Source organism: Notolepis coatsorum (assembly GCF_963971535.1).
Source record: "Notolepis coatsorum genome assembly, chromosome: 2".
NCBI classification, from domain to species: domain Eukaryota; kingdom Metazoa; phylum Chordata; class Actinopteri; order Aulopiformes; family Paralepididae; genus Notolepis; species Notolepis coatsorum.
Window position 1 is genome coordinate 86744753 of NC_140166.1, and position 10947 is coordinate 86755699.

A 10947-nucleotide genomic window follows, 5' to 3' on the forward strand; every position below is an offset into this window, starting at 1 on the left:
ACTCCCACTCAAGGCATGGTCGAAGTGTTTGGCAGGTACAGCGTTGTACCGGCTACACATAGAGCTTTTAGAAAAGTGCGAAATAAAAGTATTGCTTTTCTCCCCTAAAAATAATATTGATTTTAAAAGAATAATAAAAAAATAAATTCCAGGTCCAAAATGTATGTTGTTCCCCTACTTCCCATTTCCCCCACGTGGAATGCACCTGATTGGATAAATTACTTGCTGGTGCTCTAGTGCGATATCTAGTGGCTGAATGTTGTCGAGCACCTTAAAAAGACGGTGATCTCTGGTAACGGCAAGAGGTCAAAATCAGTCTGGTATGGTCCTTTAAAGGCTGTGTGACAAGGCACTGTACGGTTGGTCATTTGCTTTCATCATTGCCCCTTCCCTCCTCCTCACCAGTTGGGCGTTGGGCAGTTTCCTGGGCATGGGTACGTCTACGATGGGCATCTCAGCGTGCCTTGGGTAGGCCCGGGCCATGCAGTTACTGGGCGGGCTGCCTTTGGGGATGATGGCCGTGATCTTGATCCTCTCACAGCCCTTCAAGGAGCAGAAGGCAAACTCCTCCCTGTCGTTATGGGCCTTGACCTTCAGAAACAGCAGACTGGGACACACACACACACACACACACACACACACACACACACACACACACACACACACACACACACACACACACACACACACACACACACACACACACACACACACACACACACACACACACACACACACACACACACACACACACACACACACACACACACACACACACACACACACACACACACACAGAGACACCAGACACTGTTATTAAACACTATTATCAAACTCTATTTAGAAGTAGTAGTAGTAGCAGTAGTCGTAGTAGTAGCAGTAGTAGTAGTAGTAGTAGTAGTAGTAGTAGTAGTAGTAGTAGTAGTAGTAGTAGCAGTAGTCGTAGTAGTAGCAGTAGTAGTAGTAGTAGCAGTAGTAGTAGTAGTAGTAGTAGCAGCAGTAGCAGTAGTAGTAGTAGTAGTAGTAGTAGTAGTAGTAGTAGTAGTAGTAGTAGTAGTAGTAGTAGTAGTAGTAGTAGTAGTAGTAGTAGTAGTAGTAGTAGTAGCAGTAGCAGTTGTAGTAGTAGTAGTAGCAGTAGTAGTAGTAGTAGTATTTGTAATAGTAGTAGTAGTAGTAGTAGTAGTAGTAGTAGTAGTAGTAGTAGTAGTAGTAGTAGTAGTAGTAGTAGTAGTAGTAGTAGTAGTAGTAGTAGTAGTAGTAGTAGTAGTAGTAGTATTATGAGCACATTAATGCACTGATTCTAAAGTCATGTTCTGAAATTCATGGACTTGGTTGATTTTAAAACAGCACAAATAATGTACAAAGCAAGAAACTATTTACTTCCTGGCAAAATTCAGAAAATGTTCTTGGATAGAGAGGGGGACTACGATTCAAGAGGGACATTTAATTTAAAACAGCAGTGTGTTCATACTACTCTTAAAAGCTTGTGTATTTCTGTTTGTGGGGTGACTCTGGAATAGATTAGATGACGAAATTAAACTGAGCAAAAACGTCATACAGTTCAAAATGAATTACAAAAATAACGATTCTAGAAAGGTACAGTAAATAGGAGGGAGGTTGTAACTCCTGTAAATGTCCTAACCCAACCCCCTCCAATGTACAGTAAATGTCCTAACCCAATAATACACGAGACCCTCTTCTTGGGACCAAGTAAGGTTATTCTTTCACAGCAAATAATTTTTACATTGTTATTTCTTGATTATTTTATTGTTCAAAATGAACGATTCTACTATAGTAGTAGTAGTATAATCTCTTTATTACCAAGTACATTATACCAGGAATTTGTCATCTGTATTTTCCCATCCTAACTATTTAGAAGTAGTAGTAGTAGTAGTAGTAGTAGTAGTAGTAGTAGTAGTAGTAGTAGTAGTAGTAGTAGTAGTAGTAGTAGTAGTAGTAGTAGTAGTAGTAGTAGTAGTAGTAGTAGTAGAATATATATTACCAAGTACATTACATATACCAGGGATTTTTCCTCTGCATCTAACCATCCTAACTATTAGGAGTCTGGTGCCCACTGATCCTACTTAAAAGGATTTCTCAATAACGTCCATCTGATCGGTAGATTCAAATATTCTAGCATTGCTAGAAGTTCTGAACCATAATCAAAACCTCATACGGGTGTAAGAGTTCACACAGAAACTGTTTATGGCCTCCTAAATTCCGGGCCCCATTCACTGTCTACGGAGCAGACCCAGATTTTACACCAAAGTCACATCACCGATTGGAGGGTTCTCTCTCTCTTATTTATAGCTTTAGAAATGATGCATGTTCACAAATCCTGACTGAAGTGTAACTGGGGCACAGGAAGAACACGTGTGAATTCTTCAAATGGGTGGCATTCCACTTCAATCATAGGTGTAGATTTAGGGGGGGGGGGGGGGTCAATTTGGTCAATTTGTCCCCCTCCAAAAATATAGCTAATATGAAAGACAACCTTGAACAAAACAAACACGTGTGATATGTTTTGAATCTTGCAGAAAAAATACAGGAGAATAAATATTTGAAAGCAATAAAGAATGCCTGAGAGCCTTACTGCATTATATTCCATTATATTTGTGTCAGTAGCCTTTTCCTTTATATAAATAAAGAAATTTGGACCATAAATTGAGGCAGAAAAGGCACAAATTGGTGCATTAAAGTACACCAGAATGCAGGAAATGAAGTGTTCATAATTTCCTGGGGGAGGACCCGCAGACCCCCCCCCACTTAAAGTATGTTGAAACTAAACCTACGCCCTTGCCTTCAATAGTATTCGCCTCTAGCCTGGTGATGGAGCCCGTTCTCTGTCCGTCTGTCCTTCCCTCAACCTCTCTCTCCCTCCCTAGCCTCCTTCCTCAAACTCCTCTCCTCTCCTCATCTCTCTGGTGTCTTCTTCTCCCAGATGTAGTAGCCTGAGGCCTGCTGTGAGTGGTTCATCTCTCCCTCCCTCCATCTCCCAGCACCCATCTCTAGTCTACCTCCCCTCCATCCCGTATCCCTTCCCCCTCACCTGGTGTCTTCCTCTCAGAAGCAATAGCCTCTGGTCTGGTGTGAGTGGTCCATCTCTCTCCTTCCTCTACCCCTCATCCTCTCCTTTCCCTCCATCCACCCCTCCTCCTCTTCTCTTCTCCCCTCTACCCCTCCTCTTCTCTCCTCCTCCTCCTCCTCTCCTCTTTTCTCCCCTCCTCTTCTCTCCTCTCCTCTCTTCTCCTCTATTCTCTTCTCTTCCTCCATCCACCCCTCCTCTCCTCTCCTTCTCTCTCTTCTTCAAGCCCTCTCACCTGGTTTGTTCCTCCCAGTAGTAATACTTCAAGCTGCAGTGAGTGTCTGCAGTGTCTGGGTTCTTGACACACCTCATGCTAGGACTGAACACGGAAAGACTTGTGACATATAAACTGTAGTTCCCTTGTCTCTCTTGGATGTTTTAGATCTTTGATCAATGGCCGTCCTCTGTCGACCTGTAGTTGTTTTGCTTGCTTCTGTTACTATTGCACAATGCTGCTACTACTATTTATATTTTTGTAACTTACATTTTTTAACTGTTTATTGTTTTTTCTTTCACAAAAATATTTGTGCATGTGTTTGGATTTGTTGATGTCATCATGCAAACTATGCGTCAATGAAAATGAGGGTCCAACTCAATTGACCCCTGAGTTTAAATAAATATATAAAAATAGCTTCTGGCCTGGTGGGAGTGGTTCATCTCCATCCCTCCCTATCTCTCCTTCTCTTCCTCCCTCCCTCCCTCCCTCATCCGTTCCTCCTCTTACCCGGTGTCCTCCTCCCAGTAGAAGTAACCTCTGGCCTGGTTGGAGTGGCCGGTCTTCTCTCTCTGTGTGGTTCTCATGAACACGCCCGTCTTGCGGGTCTGTTTGGTCAGCCGGTTGTGGACGTCGGAGATGACGGTGAACGCGGTGCCTTGTGGATAGCAGATCCCCACGTTGATCCAGTCATTCCTGGAAAGCACAAGAATCGCGGGCCAAACATTTACATTTCGTATATATTTTTTCATTCGGTTTCATGTCGACTCCATGCATATTTTAACGCTTTACGACGTGTGGTTTGCGAAGCCGGACCGCAGGGGGACTTAGCCATCTCAGCGGTGTCACTTAATGGGCATCTTAATGAAAGTATAACTGTAATTTCTCATCTGAGAAACACTTTCCGTGCCAAGAAATAAAGTCACAAGGTGCTTTAGGGAAGCGCTGCTGCAATCAGAGAGCAACTGTGTGCAATTACTAAACACGGTCTGTCCCATTTCCAACCCCAGTAGAAAATATGAATCACCGCAATACTGAACACCGCCTATGAAACACAGTTGACACGCTAAGTATGAAGAAAAACTAGAAACCCCAATACCTCACCCTGCCTTACTGTCTCACTGCTCAGTCATTATTCATGTTAACAAAACACTGACATCAGCAGTGAAGTTAATTGCTCAACAATTTGTTACATTCCATGGTGTTTTACTGGTATTAAAGTGTTTCTGGTTATTATCAAGATCCTACTAAATACAGCAGTGGGCCTCGTGTATCAATATTAACAAGCGTGTAAAAGATTACAAGTTGAAACACTACGGTCGGCACCACAACCTATTATAAATACAAATTTGAAGTTGAAATGAGTTTGAATGAAAGTATATTTAAATGTACATTTACAACGCACTACATGTACTTTTAAAAAATGTGATAAATATGACAGATGAGGCGCAGTATGAGCTGTCAGACCACAGCTTTATGGCTTGACTTGCAGTTCAGCTTCACTGCCCACAGATGGCGACAAAGGTCTACGGTATGCTCCATCTTCTGGAACACATTGGGAACAGAATCATGGTGCAGGTATTCAGGGCCGGTCGGCTCTCTCGGGGTAATCTCGGGCCATAGGGAATATTTAGTATGCTTCTCCTTGACTATCGTGCTTGTGTTTTTGAAAATGGCTGACGGCCATGCTATTAACTGGGTTTCCTGGTAAGGGTGGGTCAGTGTGTTAGGACACACAGTCACCACATTGCTGTGGTGCATCACGCAGCTCTGGGATGGTCTGCTCACAGTTCAACTAGGGGCAGAAAACCTAGGAACGGTCAATGACTGTATCTGTATCCCAATATTACTTGTATTTCCACCGTAATCTGTAATTGTGTTGTTCATTGTATTTATCTTGTATTGTATTATGTTTGTATGCTCAACATCACGAGGAAATGAGGGCGTGTCGTCAATCATTTGGAGTTGAAATGAGGATTTAATGAATGTATGCAGAAGGAGAACCAGAATTCTGGTCGAAATTCAGTGGGAATCAAATTCATTACAAAACGGTGGCCCTGCACGGTGGCCCTACCGCTCCAAGTAGTTTAGATTCAAGATGCAACCTCTTATCTCGCTGCTTGTCGTCTTCTGGAAGTGTGACTCACTCATCACGACAGATGCTGGCGACCTCACTTACAGAGAGCATTATGAGGACGTGTTCATAGCCATAGATGTATAGAGAGCTCCTGAGCGGGGGAAGGGGATGAGGCACTAATGTTGAATATGCCTCTGAGCAAGGCATTTAATCCCCAGCTGCTCAATTTGCCCGACAGTAGAACGCGCCAACAAATCGTATAGCAGGCAGGGGGGGTTCATTACTAAAACTTGTGTAAGGCGGAAGTGTGTTTGGTATGCAGCGAGATCCTACTGTGGCCTACTGCCCCTGAGTGCGTGAGTGACCTGGATTTAGGGTAGCGGATAGCCCACGACGCTGCGGTCTGTGCGCTGCCAGGCGGCTGCCAGGTGCTCTTCTCTGCTCATATACTCTGATAAGATTTGTTCACAACAGTGTGAGCAGCACAAATCACATATAATCTGATCTTTTCAATTCTGATTCGGGCCACTTTCATCTAGTCCTAAATTATTTAATTTTATTTCATCTAGTCCTAAATTTTTTTTATTGAATTTCAAACCTTTATTTAAACTCGAAAGGCAACTGATTTACAGTCAAGTCGAGTGTACATACAGAAATAAGCAAAATAAGGCATACAAAAATAAAACAGAATTGAGCACTAAGCTAGTGTGAACATAGCCTGAGCACTAAGCTAGTGTGAACGTAGCCTAAAAGCCGCTCAGAGGCGGCGTTTCGATTGCATGACATGTGAGATTGTGATTGGTTGTGTGTTCCGCGGTGTAGGGAAGGACCTACTGAAAACAACCATCCACCCGGAACCGCTCGCTGATATAAAAAAAAAGATTTATGCCACCAATTCCACATGATTATCCATGTGTCGTTGGTGACGTCACTCTCCAATTGACGGCAGAGTAGTGCATAGACAATGCATTCCTATTGGTGATAATTCACTGCAACATCACAGGAAAAAGAGGCTAAAACCTCCCCCCTTTAACTACCACACTATAGAAGGTTAACCCTTTCACTACCACACATTAATCTTCTGTAGTGTGGTAGTGAAAGTGTTAACCCTTTGTAGTGTGGTAGTGAAAGAGTTAATCTCCTGTAGTGTGGCAGTGAAAGTGTTAATCCTTTGTAGTGTAGTAGTGAACAGGTTAACCTTCTGTAGTGTGGCAGTGAAAGCGTTAACCCTTTGTAGTGTGGTAGTGAAAGCGTTAACCTTCTGTAGTGTGGTAGTGAAAGCATTAACCCTTTGTAGTGTGGTAGTGAAAGGGTTAACCTTATATAGTGTGGTAGTGAACGGTTTAACCTTCTGTAGTACGGTAGTGAAAGCGTTAACCCTTTGTAGTGTGGTAGTGAAAGGGTTAACATTCTGTGGTGTGGTAGTGAAAGGGTTAACCATTTGTAGTGTGGTAGTGAAAGGGTTAAACGCTCCACTTTCCATGTGTGGCAGAGTATCCTTGTCTGAAGCCCACTGTAATACAATATCTCTGGCCAGAGGGGATTTCCTCTTGGCTGACCGGTGGATGTTTCCCCATTGGGGAGGGGAGGGGGAGGGGGAGGGGGATCCTACTTCCAGTCCAGATGGGTAACGGAAGCCCCCGGAAGCTCTTGCGCAACATCCAACCTCCAGTGGGAGCTCCTCTGGGCGTCTCAGGTTACTGTAAGAGTATAGGTCCCGTGTAGCCAGAACCTCATGTCTCATGAGAGCGCTGGCTTCAGTACGCTGGGATAGAGGTTCATGTAGGATAACAGAACATGAGGTGACATTTACATTTACATTTACATTTAGTCATTTAGCTGACGCTTTTATCCAAAGCGACTTACAAGTTCTGTACGACAAGCCATCAGGAAGGGCACAACTCTATCAGCTGAGCAACAATGTTCATCAAAGTGTTGAGTGCTACAGTGTAGGTTAGTTTATTAGGACAAGTGCATGACAGTACGGTTAGTTAGGGTTAGATTTTTTTTTTTTTTTTTTTTTTTTTTTTAATTCAGATAATGGAGGTGAGGAGGACCTTTAAGAAAGTGAATAATCAGGAAGGCAGCAGGACCGGACGGTATCCCCGGTCACGTCCTAAAAGTCTGTGCCGACCAATTGGCCCCGGTATTCACTGACATATATATATATTTTTTTATTATTATCTTTTCCCCCCCCCCTTTTTCCCATTTTTCTCCCATCCCACTGTTTTAGTCGTTATGCCAATTCCCAACCCCCTTCCTGGTTGTTGCGCACTCCCCCCTACTGTTGGTCCGGGAGGCCGGAGACTGTCACATGCTTTCCTCCGACGCATGTGCAGCCAGCCGGCAGCCAGCCTGGCAGCGCAGATTCTCACCGGGAGAGTGTAACGTGTGGAAGGTCACACTACCTCCCTCCAGATCCTACCCTCGCTGTGCAGGCGCCCCGACCGAACTGTAGGGGTCGCTGTCCACAACGCCCAGGACCCACCCATCAGCTTTCCCACCCCTAACACTGCCAATTGTGTTAGTATGAACGACCAGCCAAGCTGATAGCAACGCCGAGAGCTGGATTCGAACCCAGCGTCTCCAGCGTTGATGGCGAGTGCCTTGCCCACTACACCACCTAGCCGCCCTTCACTGACATATTTAACCTGTCCTTAGAACAGGCTGTCATCCCCACCTGTCTGAAGAAGTCCACCATTATCCCTGTACCCAAAAAATCCACGCCCGCTTGCCTCAACGACTACCGCCCTGTAGCTCTCGCCTCCATAGCCATGAAGTGCTTTGAGAAGCTTGTGAAGGGCTACATCTGTTCCTCCCTCCCCATCAACCTGGACCCCCTGCAATTTGCATATCTCCCCAACAGGTCCACGGAGGACGCCATAGCCCATGTGCTGCACACAGCAGCATCACACCTGGACAAGAGGCAGGGGAACTATGTAAGAATGCTATTCATCGACTACAGCTCAGCATTCAATACCATAGTCCCCTCCAAACTCATAGCCAAGCTCAGGGACCTGGGCTTGAACTATGACCTCTGCCAGTGGGTCTTGGACTTCCTGACGGGTAGACCCCAGGTGGTGAGAGCAGGCAACTGCACCTCCTCATCCATCACCCTCAACATAGGGGCCCCCCAGGGCTGTGTTCTGAGTCTCCTCCTCTACTCGCTGTACACACACGACTGTGTGGCACAGTGGAACAACAACACAATCATCAAATTGGCTGACGACACAGTAGTGGTGGGCCTGATCTCTGCAAACGATGAGAGGGCCTACCTGGAAGAGGTAGAGGTTCTGGCGCGGTGGTGTCAGGAGAACTGCCTCTCCCTGAACGTCAGCAAAACAAAAGAGATGATTGTGGACTTTAGTAGGTCGGGGGTCAGGGACTATAGCCCCCTCAGCATCGACGGGGCACCGGTTGAGAGAGTGAACAGTTTCAAGTACCTCGGAGTCCACATATCCGAGGACTTGACATGGACCACACACATTGACAGTGTAGTCAAGAAGGCACGGCAACGCCTCTACTTCCTTAGGCGCCTAAGGAAGTTCAAAGTGAGTCAGAAGATCCTCAAGAACTTCTACTCATGCACAATAGAGAGCATCCTGATTGGCAATATCACCTCCTGGTTTGGGAATAGCACCGCACAAGACCATAGCAGACTACAGAGAGTGGCCCGTTCAGCCGAATGCACAATTGGAGGTGGGCTTCCCACTCTCCAAGACATTTACAACAAGCGTTGCATGGGTAAGGCTAAGAGAATAATCAAAGACTCTAGCCACCCAAACAACTGCCTCTTTGAACTGCTGCGGTCAGGCAAGCGATACCGGAGTCTCATGGCAAGCACAGAGAGACTCAGAAGGAGCTTCTATCCCAGGCCATCAGGATGCTCAACGACAATAACACTATGTAACAAACCATCAAATACACTCATAGCACACACATCCACACGTACACACCCACTTTAAACAAACAACTCACTGTAGCACCCACTTTACCCACTTTAGACACTTTATATTTATTGGTAAAGAGATTTGCACTACAACTCATACCTCATTGCACCTTACCCTAAGTTGTACCTCATCCCATTTCTGCATTGTACTGTATATTGTATTGTAACTCAGTTACTTTTTTTATACTCTGCATTGTATATTGTATATATGTATATTGAACACTTTTGTTTACACTTGTTTACGTACTTGACCTTCTATTTTATACTTATCTATTTTTATCTAGCACACTCTCAGGAGCAGAACAGAAAAAAGCATTTCATATAAAAGTATTCTGTATTTTTGTATGACAACTAATAAAGAAACTTGAAACTTGAACTTGAACTTGTAAAGTGGGCGGAGGTAGGAAGGCCCACCGGTAACCAAAAGGTCACCAGTTTAATCCCCGCCACTGACGGGAGGGTGTATTCTCCAGCTGTGAGCTGGTGACTGAAGGGTGGCTGGTAATTACATACAGTATACGGCGCCCAGCATCTCTGCCTAAAGGGCTCTACATGCTCGAGCAACTGCAACGCGACTGCGACGCAATTGCAACACAACATGGTTGCAGAGGATGTGCAAGGATGTTGCATACCTATCACAAAAATCTAACTAGATTAGATGTTGCGTGGATGTTGCGTAGCATTGATTGGTTGGTTAGCGAATGGGGCTGTCATATAATATTGGTTCCGCAGGCAGGAATACTATCCTCGATAGTTAACGTAATTTATACAAATGGAAGTATTGATTTCTTTGTAACGAATCATTCCAAAAATATACAGTCAACTGGAATATGTTAGTTTTTTTACACATATGTTGGATTATGTAATTGGTTTGTCATGACAAACCAATACAAAATCGCGAATTAACCGGTGGTTATCTTATAGCCCTAGTTATATGTACATTTCAACAAAGTGGAGCTGCAGGGGAAGACTTCCATAGCATACGCCTTCAAATCCTCTTACCTTGACGATTAAAAGTAAACAGTATTCCCATGGCTGATATTGATTGATATTTTACGATGCCAGCTTGTGAGAATTTGTTGTAGCCTGCCAGCTAGCGTTGATGCTATTCAATGCTATCATACCCAACTAACGTTAATGCCATTCAGAATTTATTAACATAGCTACAACACACAGTAACGTTAATATAATTACATGCATCATTGTTTACAATGAACGGGTGGGGCTAATCGAAAGGACTGGACACAGGGACAAGTTAAACAGCAATCAATTAATTTAATACAACAGGTAGTTTTGAGCTGCATTTTCGTGCCTACGACCGCACTACAGCCACAGAGATATACGGCTTTGACGAGCTCTCTCTCTCCTGCCGATTAAAATCAGCAGCTCTTCCTCGAGTGCCTGTAGCTGCCTGCATTTGCACAACGGCATCCATCCCTGCTGCTAGCTAACGTTAAAACTAACCTAAAGTTAGTTGTTCACCAACAATCTCAACATTTGTATTTAGCGTCAGCTCAACAACACTGAACCGGACGACACAAGCCGCTAGCGATAGCAGCAATAATACTTCCGGTCTGGGGGTTTCAAAATAAAAGAGCGACGTCTAAAACACCGGAAAGACG

At 44.4% G+C, this 10947-nt stretch overlaps 1 protein-coding gene across 1 annotated transcript in view; it reads right to left on the reverse strand.

Annotated features, from left to right (window-relative positions):
• Nucleotides 1-330: 330 nt before the first annotated feature.
• Nucleotides 331-10947, reverse strand: part of cemip (cell migration inducing hyaluronidase 1) — a gene marked incomplete at its 3' end in the record, with an annotated part of 220520 nt that continues 209903 nt past the window's right edge. Inside the window, 2 exon segments of the mRNA XM_084308248.1 lie at nucleotides 331-607; nucleotides 3810-3995. Coding sequence (XP_084164374.1) covers nucleotides 331-607; nucleotides 3810-3995 — 463 coding nt within the window.